At 39.5% G+C, this 23,970-nt stretch overlaps 1 protein-coding gene across 2 annotated transcripts in view; it reads right to left on the minus strand.

Annotated features, from left to right (window-relative positions):
* Positions 1-305: 305 nt before the first annotated feature.
* GALNT1 (polypeptide N-acetylgalactosaminyltransferase 1) overlaps positions 306-23,970 on the minus strand; it is a 199,436-nt gene continuing 175,771 nt past the window's right edge. Inside the window, exons 12-17 of one of the 2 annotated variants that reach the window (XM_065890586.1) lie at positions 22,981-23,098; positions 21,334-21,514; positions 20,320-20,459; positions 8,364-8,462; positions 7,526-7,660; positions 306-2,351 (exon numbers count right to left, since the gene is read on the minus strand). In XM_065890586.1, the coding sequence (XP_065746658.1) occupies positions 2,205-2,351; positions 7,526-7,660; positions 8,364-8,462; positions 20,320-20,459; positions 21,334-21,514; positions 22,981-23,098 (820 nt within the window). In that variant the 3' untranslated portion in view covers positions 306-2,204. The remainder of the gene's footprint in view (positions 2,352-7,525; positions 7,661-8,363; positions 8,463-20,319; positions 20,460-21,333; positions 21,515-22,980; positions 23,099-23,970) is intronic. The other variant, XM_065890587.1, reaches the window with a different exon arrangement.

The following is a 23,970-nucleotide window of genomic DNA, read 5'->3' on the forward strand; positions in this document are numbered from 1 at the left end:
AATAATCCCATCTTTTCATCCTTTGCTTTCTTTTTCATTCATTCCTTTCTTCCCAATTTAATTTTTAACAGTGTTTAGCACACTGCCTAATCTACTAAGAGCTATAAAGAACAGGGATCTATTTTAACTTCAGATAACACCAATGTAAAGCAAAACTATTCAGGAATATTTTATATTTTCAAAGTACTTAGGAATTCTTTAATTAGAAAAATAAAGGCAATGGGATTATCTATCGGATTCTAAAAGTACCCATGAATTAAATCACTCACATCCCCCTCTTAAAAAACACAACAAAACCTTAAATCACATTGCTGTTAAGTTTTCTTACAGTAAGAAATAAGACCAACCTACACTAGAGTACAAAAACCTGAAATTCTGAGCATGAAAATAATTTATTGATTAGACATCTGGTTTATTCAAGCATAAGGCCTACCAAAGATAGAATTAACACAGCTCATGGAATAGGAAAAAAACCCCATCCAGCACCTCCTTTGTCTCAGATTTCCTGGGGACAAAATTTGTGCATTCTGTACTACAGCCTCACCCTAAAGCATCCACATGTGCTTGATATTAACGAATAGGGTATGAGAAACTTTCTGTACACTCAACTTGGCAAGCATCATTAGTGATGCAACAACTTTCAGAAACATTTTTAGGCACAAGAAATAGCACTGCCTGCAGTGAGAGCTTTTGACAAAGAAAATATCATTAAATATAATCTTACAAATAGGAAGAAAAATATATGCACTTTTGCCAATGGACTGCTTCACGTATCAGGAAAAATGTCACAATCAATCAGATTTTCTTTCGATGATTAAAACAATTTAATTGATACTCAACTTTAATCAATACTCAGGTTATCTTGTATTAAAAATCAGAAAAATAAAACAGATTTAACCTAAATGCAATTTAGGGAAGAAATGCAGGACTAATAATACGGAATAATAGCTGCACTTCTTCAGCTAACTCATTAAAAAATGCCAATTAAACATTTTCAGTCAAATTTTATTAAAAAAAAGCAGCAGATCAACATTACAATTCAAGAACCTAATCTAAATATGCACTTGACAATGAAGCACATCTGAGTATGGAGTGAAAAAAGTTTTTTCCAAAAAACCATCAAACGTATTCATCTCCAGATACCCAAATAATAAATCACTTCTGCAGGCCGTCTATTGAGTGGAATCATAAACAAAGAACAGAAGATTTATTGCTGTGAAAACAAATCTGTAGTACAGTAGTATGAATCTTGGGTATTAAACATAATCAGTTGAATCAAGTTAGGAAGTTGAAAATCTAATAAGAAATTTGCGTGTGAGAGAAAGTCCACAAGCCAGTTGACCCAAGAGCAACTGAGATATCAAACTTGTTCAGTGAAACCAGACATTATTTTAAATCTCCATTTTTTGAAGGCAGTTAAAAATTACAATTCCAACAGCCCACAAACCAAATAAAAAAAACAACTGTAGAAAGCAATTAAAACTACGTTCAAGGAGCCACTTTTTCAGCTCAATTTCAGCACCCCAAGGAAAAAAAAAGCATCCATGACTATCACAGATGAAAACAGAATGAAATGTCATTGGAATCAGTTATTTTCCCCCACTGAGGTATAAAATCTATATAGAAATTTGATACTATACTATAACAAATTGTACTTCTCATAGTTCTGTTTTAATTTCCTTTAAACCCTGTTTAATATAGTCTTTTTAATTGTTGTAAAAATGTTTTCATGATTCTGAATCTGGTTCCAGTTCTTTTTCATTTATTTTTATATCAATATTTAATATACTGGCTACCAGTTCTAATCAGAAAAAAAATCTTGGACATCTCTTCATTATAACAGCACATTCAGCAGAAATGACTGATGTGCAAGCAAACCATAAAAGGTGCAGCTCTCTGGAAAGCACATTTCGTAGATTGTTTCAGTCTGAATATTCTTTACAATGATTCTTGATGAAAGACTCTTAATCTTGTAAACATCAGTGTGCACAATCTCGCTACTAACGTAGTTTCACGTCCTTGGACAGGAAGGCCGGTTCACAGGCTAGTGAAAGAGAGAGCAGTTTAAGTTTTAATGGCTGATAAACCTTACATCCTGCAGGAGGAAAGCACTTTTCCTTTTTTGCTACTTAAGAATGTGGCAGAAATGTATGCTGAGGTAGCCCAGTCAATCCTTATTTTTTTCTTTTTTTGTAAATTTGGTCTCAGAATATTTCTGGAAGGGTTACATTTCGAAGAAGCCACTGCTGGGACCGGCTTCCATTGCAGTCTCTAATGCTGGGCACCTGGCTGTCCTCTTCTGTGGCTTTATCCAGGCACTGATTACTGTTCACATGCTGCAGGGTTAATTTCTGAAAATGACAGGAAAGAAGTCTTAATATGAAAGTGGAAAACAAAACCAAAACACCTCAACCATTTTTTGTGATTATGAAATTCCTCTGTAGAAAAGGGTTTTGTTTTTGAAATATTACTTAAGACAATGGAGAAATTGTATCTGTGTAAAGACAGCATTAAGAGCTACGTCGGGGGAGAAAGGCACTGGGGGTACAGTGCATTCTGCTGGATTTGCAGTCAGATGACCTCAATTCTAAGTCCCAATTCTGCCATAAGCTCTGTAATACTGTGAGAAATTTTACTTTTTTGTGCTTCAGTTTCCTAAAAAAGTGATCAGATTAGTGATTCCTAATTTAGGATCCTCAACCTATTTTCAAAAAGCTATCTCAAAACTGCTTCGTTTTCCCATGATAAGGCTGTTCAAATTAATTCTGTGATTCCAAGTTTCAAGTCTTTAGAAACTCAGGTCTTTTTGAAGACTCGAAATCGTAAGATTTATACAACAGTCCTTAATAAGTGGCTGACAGATGTGGCTATATACCTTCCTCTCTACTTGTCTGCATTCTGGACTTGATGCTGTCATGCTGATTTTTAGGATAATTTCAAAAGAACATGACAGATAAGAGTTAACAGACACACACTGACCATACTAATGAATCCGATACCAAGCCCCGGTCAGGTGAAGAACTCCAAAGCAGCTATGTAGGAATTTGCATTAAGCGTTATCCTAATAAGTATGTAACTATAAGGAAATATGTTTATTTATTCACACATCTTTACTCACAGCTCTATTTTAATGTAATTCTTTTATCTCATTTAATTTTCATAAGGAACATGTCATTTTCATAAGGCCTCTTTTGTACCTATTTGAACTTCAAACAAAGCAAAACCTAACGACTGTATACAATACAGCTACTTTAGCTTTCAGTCACTTCTGTGTTATGGTCCATGTGGAAGCTGGCAAAAGGCAGTGCACATTCGTAGATGTCACAGTTTACTCTCAACACTGACTTCAGTAATACCGAAGGGTCAGTGTTAAGATACTTTACTTTAGCTCCAATAAATGCATAACAAGAAGATCGGGGAGGGCTTCCCTGGTGGCGCAGTGGTTAAGAATCTGCCTGCCAATGCAGGAGACATGGGTTCGAGTCCTGGTCCGGTAAGATCCCACATGCCACAGAGCAGCTAAGCCCATGCGCCACAACTACTGAGCCTGCGCTGTAGAACCCATGCTCTGCAACAAGAGAAGCCACGGCAATGAGAAGCCTGCGCACCGCAACGAAGAGTAGCCCCTGCTCTCCGCAACTAGAGAAAGCCTGCACAAAGACCCAACGCAGCCATACATGCATACATACATACATACATACATAAAAAGACCGGGAAAAGTCAGCATGGCTGGGGCTGTTTTTACTTTTATGCAGATGCTGTGTAGTTTGTCTTGAGGGGATGCACTTTGCAGTCAGACATTTCTATAGTGAACCCCAGATTTGTCACATGTCAACAACATGCCCCTGAGCAAAAACCTCTCTCAGCCCCAGGTTCCTCATCTATAAAATGGGGACAAGGGGACAAGGATACTTCTAGAGTTGTGCGGAAACGTTACGATAATGAACAGAAAGTGCCGCCCAGCTCAGAGGCGCTCACTACAACGTCCTGAGCAGCCGCGGACACAGTCTGGCAGCCCCAAGAGCGCGGAGCTGAAGCACACAGCTTGCTGCTAAGGCCTTTGGTCATTTGTAAGACAAAAACAAAGCACTTTAAAAAGAACCCCCCAAACATTCCAGAAGGCCCTTCAAAGCTTCTCTGAGTGGCCAACTTCACCAGGCCCACTGTCAGTATTAATAAAAACAAAAAAACACAACAAAAAACTTAGTTGGGAAATTGGTCTTTATCACCCTAACTTTTAAAAATGTCATTATTTCACTTATTGAGAATCATTAAAATAAACTTGTAACAAAGAGGTTATTGATACATGCTGGGTATTAACTGCTCAAAATTAAGACAGAATCCCTATAATTTCAAGAAGCTAACATCCCTTCAGGAGACCAGGACTCTGGTGAAGAGCCCTGTTCCAGACACAGCTCTCTGGCTGCTGACAGCAGGGGCAGAGTTCTGTGGCTCGTGACTCTGTGGGGACTGTGGTCACCGTACTCAGCAGAGGCTCCATCAGCATGGACTAGTTTCCACACAGAAAGAGTGTAACTAAGGCAACAGCCTAATTTGTAACCTCTGAAAGGAGGAAGAAAGCTATAGTTATCATCGCATAAAGTCCACCTGCAACCTAGAAAACAAATAATTTGCCACCCTCTACCTCTAATCTCTAGATATAACTGTGTCAAAATCTACATTTTCATTCCAGAAAGGACAGCTACAAGTAGTCAAAGCAAAAGAGCCTGGTGTCGTAAACTCTCTGCAATGTATACTATAAACAAAGACTTAAAGATATAATATACAAATTTAATAGAAGACAGTATGGTATTGTGCAAAGAATCCTGGATTAAGAATCCCAGGTCTGTCTGAGATCCGGTAACACCATTTACCTGCTCTGTGACCTTGGGCAATTAACTTCCATTCTGGGCTTCAATGTCTACATGTATTAAAAACAATGTCCTGAATTTTATTTCTAGGGTTCCTTTGAAATCTAAGATTTCATGACTTTAGATTATACATTACTGACCTAAGTGTTACTCTTCCAGACTGCAGTTTTCAACTGATGGAGGCAGGACAACTCTGATGGGCCGTCCGGAGCTCCCTGTGCAGTCAGCTCAGACTGTGGGACCCACATCGCAGCTTGACTCCTCCCTCTGCCAATTCTTCTGTCTCCCTTTTCACAGGTGTTGATCTAAAGGATGCTCCCTAATAAACATCCTGAATACTAACCTTGGAGTGGAGTCTGCTTCTGGGAGAACCCGGACGGCAATACTAGAATTTAATCTCAGGGAAGACACCTTGCAGAGTGCTCCAGGGGTTTTAAAACTTTACACTCATAACTGGTTCTTTCAAAATATCCTAAATCACTTCTAGCTCTTTAATTTCTAAGCAAACATTTACTTTTGAATAACTGCTGTGGTAGACTGTGTATCTTATACACAGTCTGCCAATGGCCATTCCCACTCCCTGTCTCCTGGCCACATCACACCATAAAGACTGGAAATGCAAATGCCTGCTTTCCCAGCCTCCCCTTATAGCTGGGGGATCACTATGAGATGAAGTTCTGGCCCATGGGGCACAGCAGAGCCTGCTGCAGGGGATCCAGGAAAAGCTTTGGCTTTCCTGATAAACAGCAATTCAAGCAGTAGTGCAACGTTGCTCTTCCCTTCTTCCTGTCTTGAGTGGGGTGTGACGGTGAGCACTGTAGCAGCCTTCTAGAGGCCACAAGAAAAAGCCAAGAATATTGCTGCAACGTTATCCCTGACATCACTGTATCACTGAATCCATGCCAGAAGCCACTTACATCCAGACTTAAGAAAAAACTAAACCACTATTTGTTCATGCTACTATAAATAGGTTTATATTACCTAATTATACATACCATCATTTTTCAATGAACATATACAATTGGGAGGCTTTTTAATTTTCAAAATATTTTGGCTTCACAATGACTGTGGGGTGCCACTGGCATTTACTGTCTGGACTCAGAGATGCCATATATCCTGCAGGACCTGGGGCAGCTACATCCAAAATGGCAACAGCATGCACCATGGAAAACCCTGCAACAGAATATTCAGGCCACTTCCAATAGTCATATTAACTGAGCTACTGCTCGCTCGCGCTCTCTCTCTCTCTCACACACACACACTTTTTTTTTTTAAACTATAGTTTGATACTGTGAAGGGAGACCCAGGATTTATAAAACATGGTCTTTGCCCTCCAGGATCTAACTAATAGTGGAGAAAAAGACTGGTAGATAAATAACTACAAAGAAGCACAGAATTACAGGGGTCAGAGACAATTGTAATTAAGACAGAGAGAGCTAATTTCTGGCTGGGATCCATGGAAGTGATGTCAATTCTGGGCTCTCAAGAACAGGCAGGATTTGTTAGGCAGATGGAACTGTATGATCTTAAATGTAAAGTGGGAACATACAGGATACATTCAGGGAATAGCTGGTTGAAGATGAAAAGTAGACCAGGGTTTGTATGTGATGCAGTATACGGAGAAAAGACAGCCAAAGTCACAACTTGGTTTGGACATCTCCACTGAGGGGGTAGAATGAAGCAGCGGAGTGAGCCAAGCAGACAAAAGAAGTAGAGAAAAAGCGAAGAGAAGAAGGTAAACAGTAGTGCATCTAAAGCCAATGGATACGAGGATTTTAAAAGAGCATCTGCTTAGCAATAGTAAATACTACAGAGAAGTTAAGAAAAAGAGACGGGAATGTCCTGGCTTTGCATCCAGGGGCTGTTTCTATATAGTGTCAGACCAAGGCAGGAGCCAGGTTGAAGAACCAGAGGCACAAGTGCCAGCCATTCACTCACCATCATACAGCACAGGAGAAAAGTAGGATGGTATGTACAAAATAAAATAGGAACAAAAGTCTGTCCCAACATGAAGAAGAAAACCAGTGCTTGTAAGCGGAAGAAAAAGAACCAGAGAAAGGCATACTGAAGATGCTGGTGCTGGTTCCAGAACCATAGAGCAAAAAAGCATAAGTTGGGAGGTTAGCCAGGTATGAGGAAAGGAAGAGAGGTTTACTGGAGATGCTTTGATTGCTTTTAAGTACCTCTATTTGAGTACAACATATAGCAGGTGGGGAGAGGGAGTGGCTCCAGAGGAAAGCAAAGACAAATAGTTTTATTATATATGTCACTGAAAAATCATTGAGCCAGAGAATTTCATTAATTAAATCTCACCTTTTACCTCAATGTTTAATTCGGTAATTTTAAAAGCTTACTTAACTGTTCCATTTCTACCACAGTGGCTGGCAAAGCTTAAGAACATACGGAGGGAAGAGTGATTACATAGTAACAACAAGGACCCAGGGACTGGAGGCAATTCTAATTTAATTACTGGAGAGATTAAAACATGTTTATTTTACTTATATTGCTTTTCCTATCTGTCAATTCTTGGAATATAAGAACAATTTGATCCATATGCAGATTCCACAAGAATTCACTCTTTTAGATATAAAGTATTTTATACAATACACCCAATGACACCCAATTTTATTCCTATATTCAACTGGATAACTTACCACCGGATCATACTCCCAGAGCTGGTTGCCTTTTAGGTGGTGGCATTTGAGCATTGTGACTGGGCCATTAAGTTTGGAGACATCCAAGCAAAGGTCATCTGTTCGAATTTCTTTGTTGGCAGTGTAAGAGAAAACCTGAAAAACAAAAATGCACACATATAAGCTTTAACAGCAAAATAAATTAGCGTTTTATATGCCCAAGAATCTGGCAGAGAAAAAGACAAGTATTTCAAGATACATGCTTTTTGAACTTTATTAGTGTAATGGAGAATAAATGACTCAGAAAAGACACCACTATTTTTGCAGAGAAGAAAAAAAAAATGATCTTAAGTTCTCTGTATATACAGTGTACTGTCAAGGGTTGTCACCTGTTTGACTAAAAAGGGCAGAATAAATCTCATGTACAACAATGTAAACACAGTTCTCAGAAAGGGCCTTTTTTTTTTTTTGCGGTACGCAGGCCTCTCACTGTTGTGGCCTCTCCTGTTGCGGAGCACAGGCTCCGGACACGCAGGCTCAGAGGCCATGGCTTACGGGCCTAGCTGCTCCGCGGCATGTGGGATCCTCCCGGACCGGGGCACGAACCCGTGTCCCCTGCACCGGCAGGCGGACTCTCAACCACTGCACCACCAGGGAAGCCCTGAGAGGGCCTTTCCTTTTACAAATGTTTCATTTAAAAAATAATCATTAGATTGAAGGCTCTATTCTCCTAAAGGTCTTTATTATTTTCTCTTTAAAGGTAGGAAAATATTTCCTGAATGATGTCATGAAATAAAAAAGGAAGAAGATGAAAACAAATCCAAAAATTACCCCTTTAAAGCTTTACTAAAATACTCACCTGATTACCTCCCATACCGTGACAGTTAAAAATTCCAACTTTTTCATTCTCTTTTCTAGCCATGTTATCTAGACACTGATTTGTTTCCACATTTCGTATCTAGGGGGACAATGAATAATGAAAAATATCATGAGTTAGAGAGGTTAACTAGACAGACACATACATATCTAACACACACATTAAAATCGATCTAAACTTCCCACTAAATCTCTTAATTTCTTAGGTAAGGGCTATGAGTTGGGAGGGAAAAAAAAATCACTGTCTGGCTATCTAAGATTCTGTGATCTAGAAAGGTCTTACTATTTATATAAGTAATTTTTGTGTTTCATGGAGAAATCCTTTAAGTTCTTTCTTTCTTTCATCCCAAACTGTTCTTCTATGATTTGTATTTAACTCAGTAAGCTCTAGTTTGCCTAATAATTTAAAGCAACTTAACAGCTCCCTGTGGACACTGTTTGCCACCAAGATAAGGGGGCATTACTATTGATAACTACTTTGATGGCTTCTTAGGAGGCTCAAGGTGGGTATTTTCTAAGCAAAGAACCTGGAACTTGGCTTAACTGGAAAGCCTAAGCATGGTGTGTAGTGTAAACACCATTCTTCCATTAGTTATTTGTCAGTTACATAAAAAAAGTTGAATCAGTCATCTGAATTAGGAAGAATATTTTAAGCACTGATATATTTTTTTTCCTCTGAACCACTACAGTTTAAAAGCATATGGCAAGTTAATAGACATTTGTAAAGTTCTAAATCTGTTGTCATGGGTGGTACTGTCAGCAGGTAAGCCGGAAGGGAGAAGTGGGACAAACTATTATCTGTCATGTCATGTAGATAGAAAAGGAGTAATTGTGTGTGACAGATAAACTGGGGGGAAAGTTAAAACCACAAATAACCCATTTATTTTTATAAACATGTACAGTCTACATATTATTCCACTATTTTAATAAGGCACTAACAAGTCCAGATGCATTTTTTTCTTATAAAGATACAATAGCATAAGTATGAATAACTGTATTATTCCCAGAGGATCAGAATAAGAACTGGGGCTTTGGCAAAAGAGAGGCCTGGGTTTAAGTCCAAATGATCCAAACCCTCTGAGGACAATTTCCTAAGAAAGACTAGTCAGCTTTATGTTGAGGTTGGGTAAGACGGTGCATCCACATACCTACTTCGGAGTCTAGCACGTAGTGGACTCAGAAACAGTAATAATCTGTGCTGCCGCCTTATCGCTAGTCAACTCCGTCTGGCTCTTCCACCAAAACCTCAAACTCAGTTCATGCAAGAACAGGATTTTCCAACTCCTTAATGCTAATACTTCTTCACCCGAACATTTTAACATACCCCTGCCACTCCACCCCTGACCCTGAGGAGTGCTACCTAAAACAAACCTCCATCATCATTCCTCCATATATTCCGCTCTTCCCCTGATACCCCTAGTTTTATTAATAATCCCACAGGCTGTCAAATTATTCAAGCTGGAAATCCCAAGGCCTTTTTTTCCTGGGTGTAACATATCACATCAGTATCCAGGAATTCTTTTACCACGTAATGCACATCATCTTTTTATCCGTTATTTTAAAGCAGAAACCTATTACCTCATAAATAGATTTTATAAAAGGTTTTATAGTTAGATACAATTTTACATAAAACACACCTTTCTTCACCTTAATGGATAATCAATTAATACTTGATGATCATGGCTATCTTACTTGACAAAAAATTTAGTTCAAATTTTGACAAGGTGAGTCTTTCATATAAAACAATTATTTCCTTATACTTTTGAAAAAGTTACAAACTCCCCAGTCCTTTGTTTTCCTCAATTTTTTTCTTTCAAATATAGATGTAGAGGTTTCTGAAGAAAGGTGATAAATGTCACAGAAATGATTAGGGAAGAACCAACATTATTGTCAGCTTCTCCCTCTCACATGGAATGGGTTTTTTTGGTTAAATAATTATCTTTTATCAAACTTAATAAAAATTTTAAAAATAAAATTCTCGGGCTTCCCTGGTGGCACAGTGGTTGAGAGCCCGCCTGCTGATGCAGGGGACGCGGGTTTGTGCCCCGGTCCGGGAGGATCCCACATGCCGCGGAGCGGCTGGGCCTGTGAGCCATGGTTGCTAAGCCTGTGCGTCAGGAGCCTGTGCTCCGCAACGGGAGAGGCCACAACAGTGAGAGACACGCATACCGCAAAAAAATAAAAAAATAAAAAATAAAAAAATAAAAAATAAAATTCTCCCCAAATGTAATTGGACTTCCTATCACTCAGTAACTATCTTATAATAAATCAACTTTGGCTATTCTGTTTCCATAACTGATGTTGCTAAAAATTACAGCAAATAAATTACACTTACTCTGCACTAGGCATTGTTCTATGAGTTTTACCTGTAACAGCTTATACCACCCTTACACCATTCCTATGAACAATTCTGGATTGTTTTCTGACATAAGAGATCTGAGCCTCCAACCCTTGAGGATACTACTGACAACTAGATGTTAAAAGTAGAGTTCTCCAAGGATTGGAAACCATTACTTCCCAACAACTGTTTTGGTGACAATGAACCTTGATCAGCAAGACATGGCCCAGCTGAGACGGGTGGTCAGAGCGTGGGTGGGCCTCTGGTGGGGCCTGATGGTACTTCTCCAAAGTGCAGGGGAGGGATGGAGAGAAGCCCCGCACACTCGGTGAGGAAGGAACTTCTGTAGAAGGGGAGCTGTGATGTTTGGTCCCTAGGCAGAGAGGATTCTGTCTGGCTCAACGCATAAAGTGGCATCTTTGAGCTCCTCTTCAGGCTGGTTTTTCCACACGTTAGATTGCTAGCGAAGACAATTTTCAGGGAATATCCTCCTCCTTTGTAGTAATACATGTGGGCTACCTCACCTACAGAGTGTGTGAGATGATTTTTGAAGGACATGAAAAACCAGGATGACTAGGGGTGAGTTTTGGGAACAATTCTGTTCTTTATGATGTCAGGAGACAGTAGATCATTTAATAGGTTTCTTTGGTGGGAGTTAACTTTGAAGAGTCTGGGGAAGGGAAAAATTAGGAACATTAAAAAAAAAGTTGAATCAGATGTTCAAAATGGTAATTCTATACAGCTTTAAGGCTATGTAACCAATTACCAGCTTTCTAGTGAACTATGGAATGGTGGTGATAATACTTGTTTCAACGTTCATATTGGAATGGAAATAGGTACCAGACTTGGCTACTCAAAATCTGACACTTAAAAAAAGTCATAACAATATCTGAATGATGCAGTCAGGGAAAAATAGCTGCACTTTCAAGGTGTCTGGAGGCAGATGGGTAGGCATGAGAGCTCAGGGTCGGGGGACACGCAGAGCTGGGCCTCACGCCCGGCTCCACCTGCCATGCGACCTTGGCAGGTCAGTACTCTAAGACAGTGATTCCCAAAACCATGATTTGAACAACTGAATAAACTGTTTTTCAGTATCTGCCACTGAAAAAATGATTTTGTGATCAAGCATGTTTGGGAAATACCAGATTAACAAATTTGAATAGGTTTTCTTTACTGAAGGACTTCTCAAAGTCTTTTAACATAGACTCTTGGTAGGGACAGGGACTGATAGTACAGAAGGATATAATGCTGCTTTTTATAAAGCAGCATTTCCCAAACATTTTTGGCCATAAAATCCACCCCTCCTCCCCTATCCCTTGCCTTTCTAACAGGCACCTTGAGAGATATCAGACACCAGCATTCTTTAGAACATAGTAAGTGGGAAATGTTGCTGTACAAACCTCATTTTCTCATCTGTAAAACAGGGATAACACTCTCTCTCACATTTGCTGAGATCCCTTAGCGAGGTAACACATACAGAGACCCAGCAGAAACCGACACCTAGTAGGTCCACAATAGCTGCTGGTTCTCCTTAACTCAGGTGTACAACAGCTGTCACTAAAATATTATTTTCAACCTTATGAGTTGATGATTGTGAATGCACTCATTCCTGGGAAACCAGGCAAGAAATCAGAGCCTAAGTTTCTTGGTTTCTGCTATAGTCTCCTCCAGAATCCTGGCACCTTCATTAGGGTAGACAATGTAAGCAGTTAAAGGATTCTTGGAATCTACTATTACGGAATCTAGATTTACTTTTTCCCTCTCTGCCATGAGGGTAATACTGGTTAGATACGAGAAAGGGTATGAGTGTTAGTCGTTAAGAGCACAAGCTCTCAAGCCAGACTGCCTGTGTTCAAATCCTGTCTCTTCCATTTTGTGGTTGTGACCTGAGCCGTGTTGCTTAAACCATTTATTTGTGCCTTAATTTACTTACCCGTGAAGTGGGGGAAAATAGCACCTATCTCAGAGTGCTGGGAAATGAGTTAATATTTGTAAAGCATCAGACTGGTGCTTGACATAAAGTTCATGCTCAATAAATTTTAGGGTGGAAAAGTAAATGGTCAGTCATAAGCCTGGCTAACCTGTAAGAGTCTGGATTATTTGCTTTCTGTGTCTGCTGTTTAGACAATTCACCTCTTGGATTAACAACAACTAGATATCACAATGAAACACATTTATTCAGTTCCAGGTCCCTACAGGAGCTATGAGAGCCAGACTTTGTGGAGCCAGACGTGCTAAATGTACACATTCCGATTTCCCTTTCTGCTCTAAAATCCTATGACTTCAGGTTTCCCTGGGCCCTTGTAACATGACAAGAGGTACCTGATAGGCTAAATTCCAGTCCTAGCAAAGGAAGGCTCACAGAGGTGGAGCTATCACAAGCACAAGCTCCCTAGCTGCACTTTGGCTGGTGCTCGAGAACAACCCCAGTCCCAAAATCAGAGCTTCGACCTGATAGTGTGGCCTAGTATTAAGGACATAAATGCTTAAGACCAGCTGCTTAGTTACTAAGGTAATAACAAGCAGGCCACAGAGGGTAAAATCTGTTCCTTATATAGAAAGACGGCTGGCAAGAGGCAGGTAAAAGGCAAGCTTGCCTAGGCAATCATCTACTGTATGTTAGACAGGTGGCTCTTTGTAATATGCCTATATTCTGACCTAGCTAACAATGCCTAGGTGTTGTCCAAAATTGGGTCAGTTCTGAAAAAAAAGCTCCTCATTCTTTATTCTGAAGGCAAGCAACTGCTATCAATCTTCCCATGGCATCACCCATGCTGGGCCTTTCTTGACTGGAATGAGGCTCCAGCAAAGGGAATGGATACTCACTAATGAGACAAGGAACTCCGCATACCCTCGCTTGTTTGAGGTGACTTCCTTAAACCACAACAAAGTTCAGAGGCAGGGAGCTCAGGTTAACCATGAAGTAGCCTTAGGAACTACCAAGGACAAACAAGGAGTCTGTGCTCGCTTTGGCACTGGAGACACTGCAACCAGGCTGATCAGTTTCTAACTCACCACCGCGCAGCTCCCCACTGTGATCTAGCTGCTCTACTGCATCCTACTTTTCCACGTTACATCTCCTCCTCTTTCCCCCATCACCAACACCCGCTCTTTACTCTCAGCCAACGATCTTGTGTTCAGCTGAAGAAACAAAGCTCACCAGAGAAGTCCCTCACACTCCCACCTCAAACTACCAGCCTCCAGCTCTCAACCCACAATTCGCCTGACTTGGCCCCGGCCCCCGCTTCCTTCCAGCTGCGTGGATGAACTGCCCGCCCTCCAGCCTCTACCTCCACTGTGCACCACAGCCCATTCCCCCACCTACTAAACGTGACTCCTGGACTCCTGCAAGCAGCGGCTCTTTTCTATCTTCACATTTTCTCTTTTGTGTCCTTGGCATCAGCACAGTTTCATCTTAGCAAAAATAAACAGAAAAACCCTTCTTTAACCCCATTTACCCCTCCAGCTGCCACTTATTTCTCTGTTCAGCTTTACAGCAAAATTTCTTATCCACACTCATGATCTCCACTTCCTCTTCTCCTGATCTCCTGTGAAGCCATCAGAGATTCTGTCCCTACCAATCTCTACCGGAACCCACTTGACACAGTGAGATGGAGCCTCCTGACAATGTCTCCCTCACCAATCCAACGGCGGTTCTCAGGACTTGTCTCCCTCCTTTCTCTGCAGTGTTCCACACGATGGATTACTTCCCTCTTTCTTGAAGCAAGTCCTTCACTTACTGGGGCATCACTTTCGTGGTTCTTTTCCTATTTCAGAAATAGTAACTGTTTTTTTTTTTGGCTATGCCATGTTGTTTGTGGGACCTTAGTTCCCTGACCAGGGATAGAACTCGTGCTCCCTGCAGTGGAAGCACAGAGTCCTAACCACTGGACTGCGAGGGAATTCCCTCTCTTCCTATTTCAATGCTCTCTCCTTCTCAATCTTTTTGGCTGATTCCTTCTCACCTTCACAATTTCTAAATTGTGGAGTTTTTTATGGCTTGGTCCTCAGTCCTCTTGTCCATCTACAATACATTCACTCCCCCCCAAGGTGCTCTCATGAAGTTTTGTGGTTTTAAAAACCACCTATATACTGCCAACCCCTAACTTTAGATCTCCATCGCAAACTTTTGTCCAAGCTGCAGGGTTTTTAATGCAAATATCTATCCACTATCTTTACCTGGATCAAATGTTAACATGTCCCAGACTGCACTGCTGAGCGCCTTCTGCACCTGCTCTACAGGCCTTCCCATCTCAGTAAGGCCAACTTCACTGCCCCAGAGTCTCAGTCAAAATCTTAATATAATCCTTGGCTATTCTTTTCCTTTCACCAATACACCAGTTCTACTCTTGTTCCCACAGAGTTCTTTTTGACATAGCAGACAATCTGATCCTTTTCAGTGAAAGTCTGCTCATCTCTCCCTGCAACTTCCCACCTCAGAACAAAACCCAAAGTCCTTACTATGGCCTACAAGCTCTATGTGATTTGGCCCTCACTACGTCTTGACCTTATCTTCTTCTGCTCTCCCCCTGTCCACTATACCCAGACAACTGGCCTCTCTGCTGCTTCTGGAATGTGCCGAAGTACATTCCTGTCTTAGGGCCTTTGCACTTGTTTTCCTTGTGCCTGGAACACTCTTTCCCCAGAAATTCATCTGACTTGCTCCTTCACTTCCTTCAGATCTCTGCTCAAAAATCACCTTATAAGAGAGGATTTTTTCAACTACTCCACATAAAAGAGCACCACCACTCCCGCCCACAAGTCATTCTATCCCCTTTGTCCTTACCACCACCTGACACCGTGAATATTTAAAAAAAAAGAAAAATCTGTCTTCCTCCAGAGACTGTAAGATCCACAAGAGCAGAGACTTTATTTTATTCACTGTATTCCCAGTACTTAAAATAGTATCTATCAAATAGTCTGTATGCAAATATTTGTTGAATGAATGAAAGGAAGGAAGAAGTGACAACCTCCTGCAGATCGGGGGTGGGGGTGGGGGTCGACTTTTCCTGAGTGTCAGGAAGATTCAGTCCTGGGGTGGGACCTGTCCACACAAATCATCATTCCCTGTTGTGACTTACAAAGAAAATTTTGCCCTTCTATCAATTCCTGTCACAAAAGTGTTGAGTTTTTCTTTCTTTCTATTTGGATTCACATGCCTTCAAAAAGTCAATTTTATAATTTAAAGGTTTATAAAGATTTGCAACGAACTGCAGACAGACCCAGTAACAACAAAATTTCTTTACTACAAGCAATGCACTTTCATACAGTATTTCCTAAGCAATTAAAAAATGTTGGCCATAAGTAGCTAAATTGATTTATAAACCACTTCTGGGTTGTAATCAGAAAATTGAAAATCACTGCCTTGACCTAATAAAAAGAGGGACCTTGGGGAATTAGAAGATTATTAAGAAAGGAGAACCAGAATCTTTATGGCCCCCTGGCTTGAGGTATTGCACTGTAGTAAAGAAGAGGAAAAGCACTTTCTCAGTAGTAACACATAGTAGTCCAACACTTCTGCTCCAACAAGTAGAGGGAAAAACAGCTAAATTGCAGAAATCCTATTTTTGAGTCTATTAGAGAGCAATGGAAGCAATTAGGGTGAGGTGAACTATAATCCCAGAAAGGGAAGAGCCCTCCCTGGGTGAGCTGACAATCACCAGATGTCTTCCTCAGTAAGGACATTTGCTGATGGTGCAGGCTGAGGACAGGGTGTGGCCCAAAAGGGCCTTTTCCTCAAGGAAAGAGCACAGTGATGCTGGTTATGTGAAGGCTAGCATGACAAAATAAAAATCAGAGGAGCCCCAAATACGAGGCCATTCTCCTCATGGGACATTTGCTGTGCTGTCAGTGGATGGGAAGCTGTGGCTAAAAGGGAGAATGAAATCCTCCACATCTCAAGAGGGAAAACTGTCATTACATGTAGATGCCATGATACTATATATATAAAACCCTAAAGACTCCACACAAAAACTACTAGAACTGATGAACTAATTCAGCAAGGTAGCAGGACAGAAGATTAACATAACAGAAATCGGGTGCATTTCTTTACACTAACAATGAAATATCAGAAAGGGAAAGTAAAAAAAAAAACAATCCCTTTCAAAACTGCATTTAAAAAAAACACCTAGGAATAAACCTGACCAAGGAGGTGAAAGACTTATATGCTGAGAACTATAAAACATTAATAAAGGAAACTGAAGATGATTCAAAGAAATGGAAAGATATTTTATGCTCTTGGATTGAAAGAATTAATATTGTTAAAGTGGCCGTACTACCAAATCAATCTATAGATTTATGCAATTCCTATCAAATTACCCATGACATTTTTCACAGAAGGAGAACAAATAATCCTAAAATTTATATGGAACCATAAAAGACCCAGAATTGCCAACGCAGTCCTGAGGAAAAAGAATACAGCAGGAGGCATAACTCTCCCAGACTTCAGACAATTCTACAAAGCTACAGTAATCAAAACAGTGTGGTTTTGGCACAAAAACAGACATATGGATCAACGGAACGGAATAGTGAGCCCAGAAATAAACCTACACACCTATGGTCAATTAATCTTTGACAAAGGAGCCTAGAATACACAATGGAGAAGAGACAGTCTCTTCAGCAAGTGGTACTGGGAAAGTTGGACAGACTGCGGCATGTAAATCAATGAAATTAGAACATACCGTCATATCATACACAAAAATAAACTCAAAATGGCTTAAAGACTTAAATGTAAGACATGATATCATAAAACTCTTAGAAGAGAATATAGGCAAGACATTCTCTGACATAAATCATACCAGTGTTTTAAGTCAGTCATTCAAGGCAATAGAAATAAAAACAAAAATAAACAAACGGGACCTAATCAAACCTACAAGCTTTTGCACAGCAAAGGAAACCTAAACAAAATGAAAAGACAGTCTATGGACTGGGAGAAAATATTTGCAAATGATGTGACCGACAAGGACTTCCAAACTGTACAAACAGCTCATACAACTCAATAACAACAACAACAACAGCAAAAAAAACCCAATCAAAAACTGAGCAGAAGACCTAAATAAATATTTCTCCAAATAATACATACAGATGGCCAACGGGCACATGAAAAGATGATCAACATAGCTAATTATTAGAGAAATGCAAATCAAAACTACAATGAGGTATCACCTAACACTGGTCAGAATGGCCATCATTAAAAAGTCTACAACTAACAAACGCTGGAGAGGGTGTGGAGAAAAAGGAACCCTCCTACACTGTTGGTGGGAATGTAAATTGCTGCAGCCACTATGGAAAACAGTATGGAGGTTCCTCAAAAAACTAAAAACAGAGTTGCCATATGATCCTGCAATCCCACAACTGGTCATATATCCGGAGAAAACTATAATTTGAAAAGATACATGCACCCCAGTGTTCACTGCAGCACTATTTACAATAGCCAAGACATGGAAGCAACCTAAATGTCCATAGACAGATGAATGGATGAAGAAGATATGGTACCTATATACAGTGGAATACTACTCAGCCATAAGAAATAATGCCATTTGCAGCAACATGGATGGACCTAGAGATTATCATACTAAGCAGAGTAAGTAGAAAGAGAAAGACAAATACCATATATCACTTATATGTGGAATCCAAATTATGACACAAATGAACTTATCTACAGAACAGAAACAATCTCACAGATATAGAGAACAGACTTGTGGTTGCCAAAAAGGAGGTGGGTGAGTAGGGACGGATTGGGAGTGTGGGATTAGCAGGTGTGAACTATTATATATAGGATGGATAAACAACAAGGTCCTACTGTATAGCACAGGGAACTATATTCAATATCCTGTGATAAACCATAATGGAAAAGAATATGAAAAAGAATGTGTGTGTGTGTATGCCTGTGTGTGTGTGTATATATATATAAATGAATCACTTTGCTGTATAGTAGAAATTAACACAACACTGTAAATCAACTATACTTCAATAAAATTAAAAAAAAAATCTTCCACATCTCCTGGTGCTTAGGAGACAAATTCCTGCTAGACAGCAGACCTGAAAAAATAACAACTGGTTCCCCCCACTGAAAAAGGTGGGAGGCTAAAGTATACTAATCTCAAAACCTCAGAAAGGCAAAACTTTCAGGGTTGAGGAGACAGAGACCCCTCCAAGAAACATACATGAGCCAGAAGTGAACTAAGTCTTCCCTAAAACTGCAACCCAGCCCCACCTAGCTCAATCTTTGTTATGGATTGAATTGTGTCCCCACTCCAAATTCACATGTTGGAGTCCCAACCCCCAGAACCTCAGAATGTGACATTATTTGGAGACAGGTTCTTTACAGAGGTAATCAAGTTAAAACGAGGTCATTAGGGTAGGCTTTAATCCAATATGACTGGTGTCCTTATAAAGAGGGCAAATTTGGAAACAGACGCGTACACAGGAGAATGCCATGTGAAGATGAGGGCAGAGATCAGGGTGACGCTTCTACACGCCAAGGAACACCGATGATTGTCGGCAAACCACTAGAAGCTAGAAAGAGGCAGAGAACAGATTCTTCACAGACCTCAGAAGGAGCCAAACCTGCCCACAGTTTGATCTTGGATTTCTAGTCTTCAGAACTGTGAGACAATACATTTCTGTGTTTAAGCCAGAAGTGGTATTTTATTATGGCAGCCCTATGAAACTACTAAAACCCCTGACTTGATCAGACCCCTGGACTAAAGAGAAGGACCCATTTAGATTTCCTACACACAGAGCACAGCTTTGGCTGGGAACCAGAAAGAACGGCTATCGACATTCTAGGAAAACAGTGGGACAGGGCACAAGAAATACTTCCTTGTGACCATCCTGGTAGTTATACCAGAAGGTAAGAAGGCAAGACTCTCTCACACCAGACCCTATACCATGGGCACCCACAAAGATTAAAAAGGCCAAACTCCAAAGCACAACTAATTGTGTTGGCTAATTATAACCACTAATATGTAAATTATTTCAGTTTCAAGAAGATCTGCTGCTGAATTCTAAGAGCAATGACTAAAGGCATCATCAGAGATAAGTATGCTAACCAATAGTCTTTCCAACCTCCATGCCCACACTGAGATTTTGGACTCCCAAGGGAAAATAAATGGGTGTTAAAAATACAACTTATAATAAATGGTCTTTCAAGTTTCCTTGTCAGTTCTTTACAATTTATCTTTACTTTGAAGTTCCTCACACTTTAATTTGGGCTAATTAATGCTAGGACATTAGCTTTAGGAATATATGGTTTCAACTAAATGGGCCAGTTTGTTAAAATAAGAAGTCTATCAAAGACACTAATATACTGTAACAAAAGTCCAACTGTGAAAAAAAAAAAAGTCCAACTGTGAAAGGTGAGAGGTTGAGCATTCTTATTTTAACAAAATATAACATGATAAAAAATTAATAAGTAGACTGCTTCAACTAACAAGAACTTTCTCACATTTGAGGTAACTTTAATACGAAGGTACTCCCTTGTTAGAAGTGTAACCTCTATTCTTTTTTATAAATCAGTGAGAACATAATAACCACACAGAATATACACACACACACACATACATACACACACACACACACACACACATATTTTTTTTACCTCTCCCAAAGAGAAATAGTGACGTGGAATCTGAGAATCAGGATAGATATTCTCTAGGTACCAAGAGAAAGGTCTGCATTGAAGTTTGTGTCTTAGACCAAGTCTTGATGATATATCTCCATAATCTACCTTTGTAACACCTGTTAAAAGAAATAAGTGACTGAATTATTAATGTTCCATTAGGTAACACATTTCTATTTATATATTGCATCTAAAAAGCCAGTCAAACAGGAAAAGTAGTATCATTTTGGTGATGTGTGACTACACAAGTGACATACCATAAATCCACCTCCCAAAGTATAAAACAAGGAAATATATGTGTTTTCAAAGAAAAATTAAATTTATCTGAGAATGATATATATGCTAATAATATTACACACAAATGTAAGTTATATGGGGTCAGAAAAGTTTAATATTTGTTAAGGCAAAAACAGAAATAAAGACCAGTTTTGCCCAAATATGAAACAGAGGTTAAACAGAGCAATTGTTTCCAGTCAGGTTTCTCTCTCACAGCTCACTGAATTGTGTGCGCTACCACTGCACAGTCTTGTAGGTGATTGAAGAGGATGGAATGGTAACAATGCCAGGCAGATTTATAGCTGATGGAACAGCTGTTGCCACAAAACTCAGAAGAGCAGAGAAAAACTCCTGGAGAGAAGTCCCTGGAGGCATGTTACAGGGCTCTGCACTGGCCTTGAAATACTTGACGCTTTCACATACACGTTAAATGTTGCAGTTAGGTTTAAAAAAAAAAGAACATCGAAAGCACCTGGACCAATAGTGACTTCTGCAAGACTGGATCATGTATTGTTATTGTTAATGACATATACCAGGCATTCTGCTAAGCACCTTCTATATGTATGTGACTTCCTTTACTCCTTACAACAACCTATGAGGTAGGTGTCTCACCTCTGCTCAGAGGTTCTCTTCCACTCCTTCTTATCTCTCTGCAGAATGCATTAGGATCAGACCAAGAAAGTTAGTTTTGTAATTCTAATGCAAAATAATGCTAACCTGGAGAAATTATATAGAAGAAATTCTTGAATTCATCCATCCACACTTCTGCAAGTCGTCTGTTATTTTTATTGATAATCTGCCCCGTGCCTCCTGGAAACGTGTAGGGTGTAGCTTTCCGAAACACATGTCCAACGTGTGAGCAAGTAACAATCTCCAAAGTTCCTCCACACTGCCAAATCTGAAAACAACAGCAAAGAAGACCAGTTTTAAACACTGATAATTATATATAAAAAAAAAAAAAAACGGTTCACATCTTATTCAGTTTCATAGCTGGAATTTCACAGGATCAAGGGCGTACAGTGGAGCTCCTGCTATATGGTCCCAAAGCCAGGGCTTCCTCAATTTTTGGTTCTGATCAAACCAGAAGTTGAAGGTTAAATTCAGAAAGATAGGTAAATGCAAAATACAGAAAAGACTTGAGGTCCACAGCAGTATTTCTCTAACTGCAGGCCATCACTCTTACGAGGGTCATAAAATTCAAATTTGATGAACTGCAACCAGTACTAACAAGGACATACTGTTTCATGAAATGTTTATATTATGGGTTGTGTGTATATTTATTAATATGGTTCGTGGTCAAAAACTTTGACCATGCAGTATTCAGCCAGAGTCCTATCTGTTCCTCCTTCTCCAAACCTGTCACAACCTGTACATTAAACAGAACCTAGGAATCTAAACTTGATTACTCACGAGTTATTCAGTGGACAGTGAGAGCACACTCTATGGTGTTTGTGAGAATAAAAACAAAAAAGGGGTAAAAGAAAGATTAACTGGTTTCACATCCTTAACGAAATTATCCTTTCAAAATACACTTTTCCGTAAGTCAAACATGTATTTTCAATTAAAATACATTTTGAAAAATTTTGATTTTGTTAAATATTGTGTGCCTACCTTAACATTCTCACAGGATCATAAAGTGATACAGCTAAGTAGGATCTCCAAGATGATCTGGAGTTCAAACCTCTCCTTTTATAAAGAGCAAAGCTATCTACCAGGAACACAGCAAGCTAGCTGGGTTAGACTCCAGCGCAGTTCAGTGTGATTTCCACTATAGGCCATGTGTCTAAAGTTCATTATTTTCAGAAATACACTATGTCATTTTAAAAATATATTGTTTTTTGTGAACAGGAAATGCATAAGACTTAAGGTTGACTGGGTTACATTCATTTAGAATAATTTCAGAATTTTTGCCTTTTTCTTTTTATGGGGAAAAATATAAAGCTGGTAAAGTGACCAGGTTTAAATAAGAGAGAACAATTTTCAAACCAGAAGGACAAAGCATATTAAAGAAAGTGAGATTATGTTTTTGGCAGTTAAGTAACAAAGTAGCATCTACAAACTATGTGTTATTTTTGTTTATTTTTAGAGTTTGAATCACTTCCTGGAAAGTAACAAATTAAAGACAACAGGGGAATCTTGTATAAGTTTTACAGGTGGACTAGTAATATAACTAAATTATTTGCTTAAAATAGTTTATAATGAACCTTTAATAGTATCACCAAACTTTTTATGGGCTGAAGGCTGTGAAGTCTGATTAAACTCATATTAAATTCACTTTTTAATTTTTATTTAGAGATAACATAAATATTTAAAGCATATCCATATTTGAGGTTATACAGATTACTTTTTTCAAAGGGAACTTACCCTAAAGGAAATTTCTAGGTTTTCTCCTCCCCAAATATCCATTCCAGCATCATATGTTCCAATTTCCTGAAAGTAATCTCTGTCTATTGAAAAAAGGCCTCCTGCCATTGTAGGTGTTCTGAAATTCAATCATAATACTATACCGTTAATTGTAACAATTTAAAATTTACTATCAGTTTTTGTTTTTAAAAGTAGTTTTATAACTGTTTGTAACTACAGAATAAATGCTTATTCTCACACTCTGCAGAAACTTTCACAGGCTCCCAGGGCTTTCTTTGTTTTTGTGCTGGACCTGCACCCCAGTTGTGCTGTCACAGCTCCTACCTGGACATCCTTCTCTGCCTGGACACCCTTCCCTGCCCAGTCCCAAGGGCTCTTACTGTCTTCAGTACCTTTCTTGATCCTCAGGTCCTGACTGAGCTTCTACCCCAAACTCCTTAAATTGAAGCTATTTCTCATAATCCTCTCCATCTGACTGTGTATCTACTCCATAGTTCCAAGCAACCATAAATGCAGTTGACCACATCAACCAACTAGATTCACGTTAGCAGCTCTAACACGCCAGGTTCTAAGGGGTGGCAAATATTGCAAAGATGTAAGACTAAACAGGATGAAAGCAATGAAGCCCTTTCCCTCAACCTTTAAGGAAGGAGATGAAGTACAGAATAAAATCAATATACTCCTCCTAAGTAAGGAGATCATCATCCTGACCAAGTATGGTAAATTCTCTGCCTCAAAACATGGCCTAGGTATGTAGAGTGGGTGCGAATAGGTAGAATTAAGCAGAGAAATGATAATGAAGGAGGATTTAAATAAATGAATACCAAATATTGGTTTCCTTGAAGAATGAATATGGAGAAAAATTGGGTTCCAACTAAGAGACCGTAATTAAGTTCCAGGGACAGAGGACACTATGGAGATCATATTTTAGGATGAACTGGCTACCTATGTAACCCTAAAACATACTCATTCCATGCACTGGTGAGGGTG

Source organism: Phocoena phocoena, chromosome 13 (assembly GCF_963924675.1).
Source record: "Phocoena phocoena chromosome 13, mPhoPho1.1, whole genome shotgun sequence".
In the NCBI taxonomy this organism is placed as follows: domain Eukaryota; kingdom Metazoa; phylum Chordata; class Mammalia; order Artiodactyla; family Phocoenidae; genus Phocoena; species Phocoena phocoena.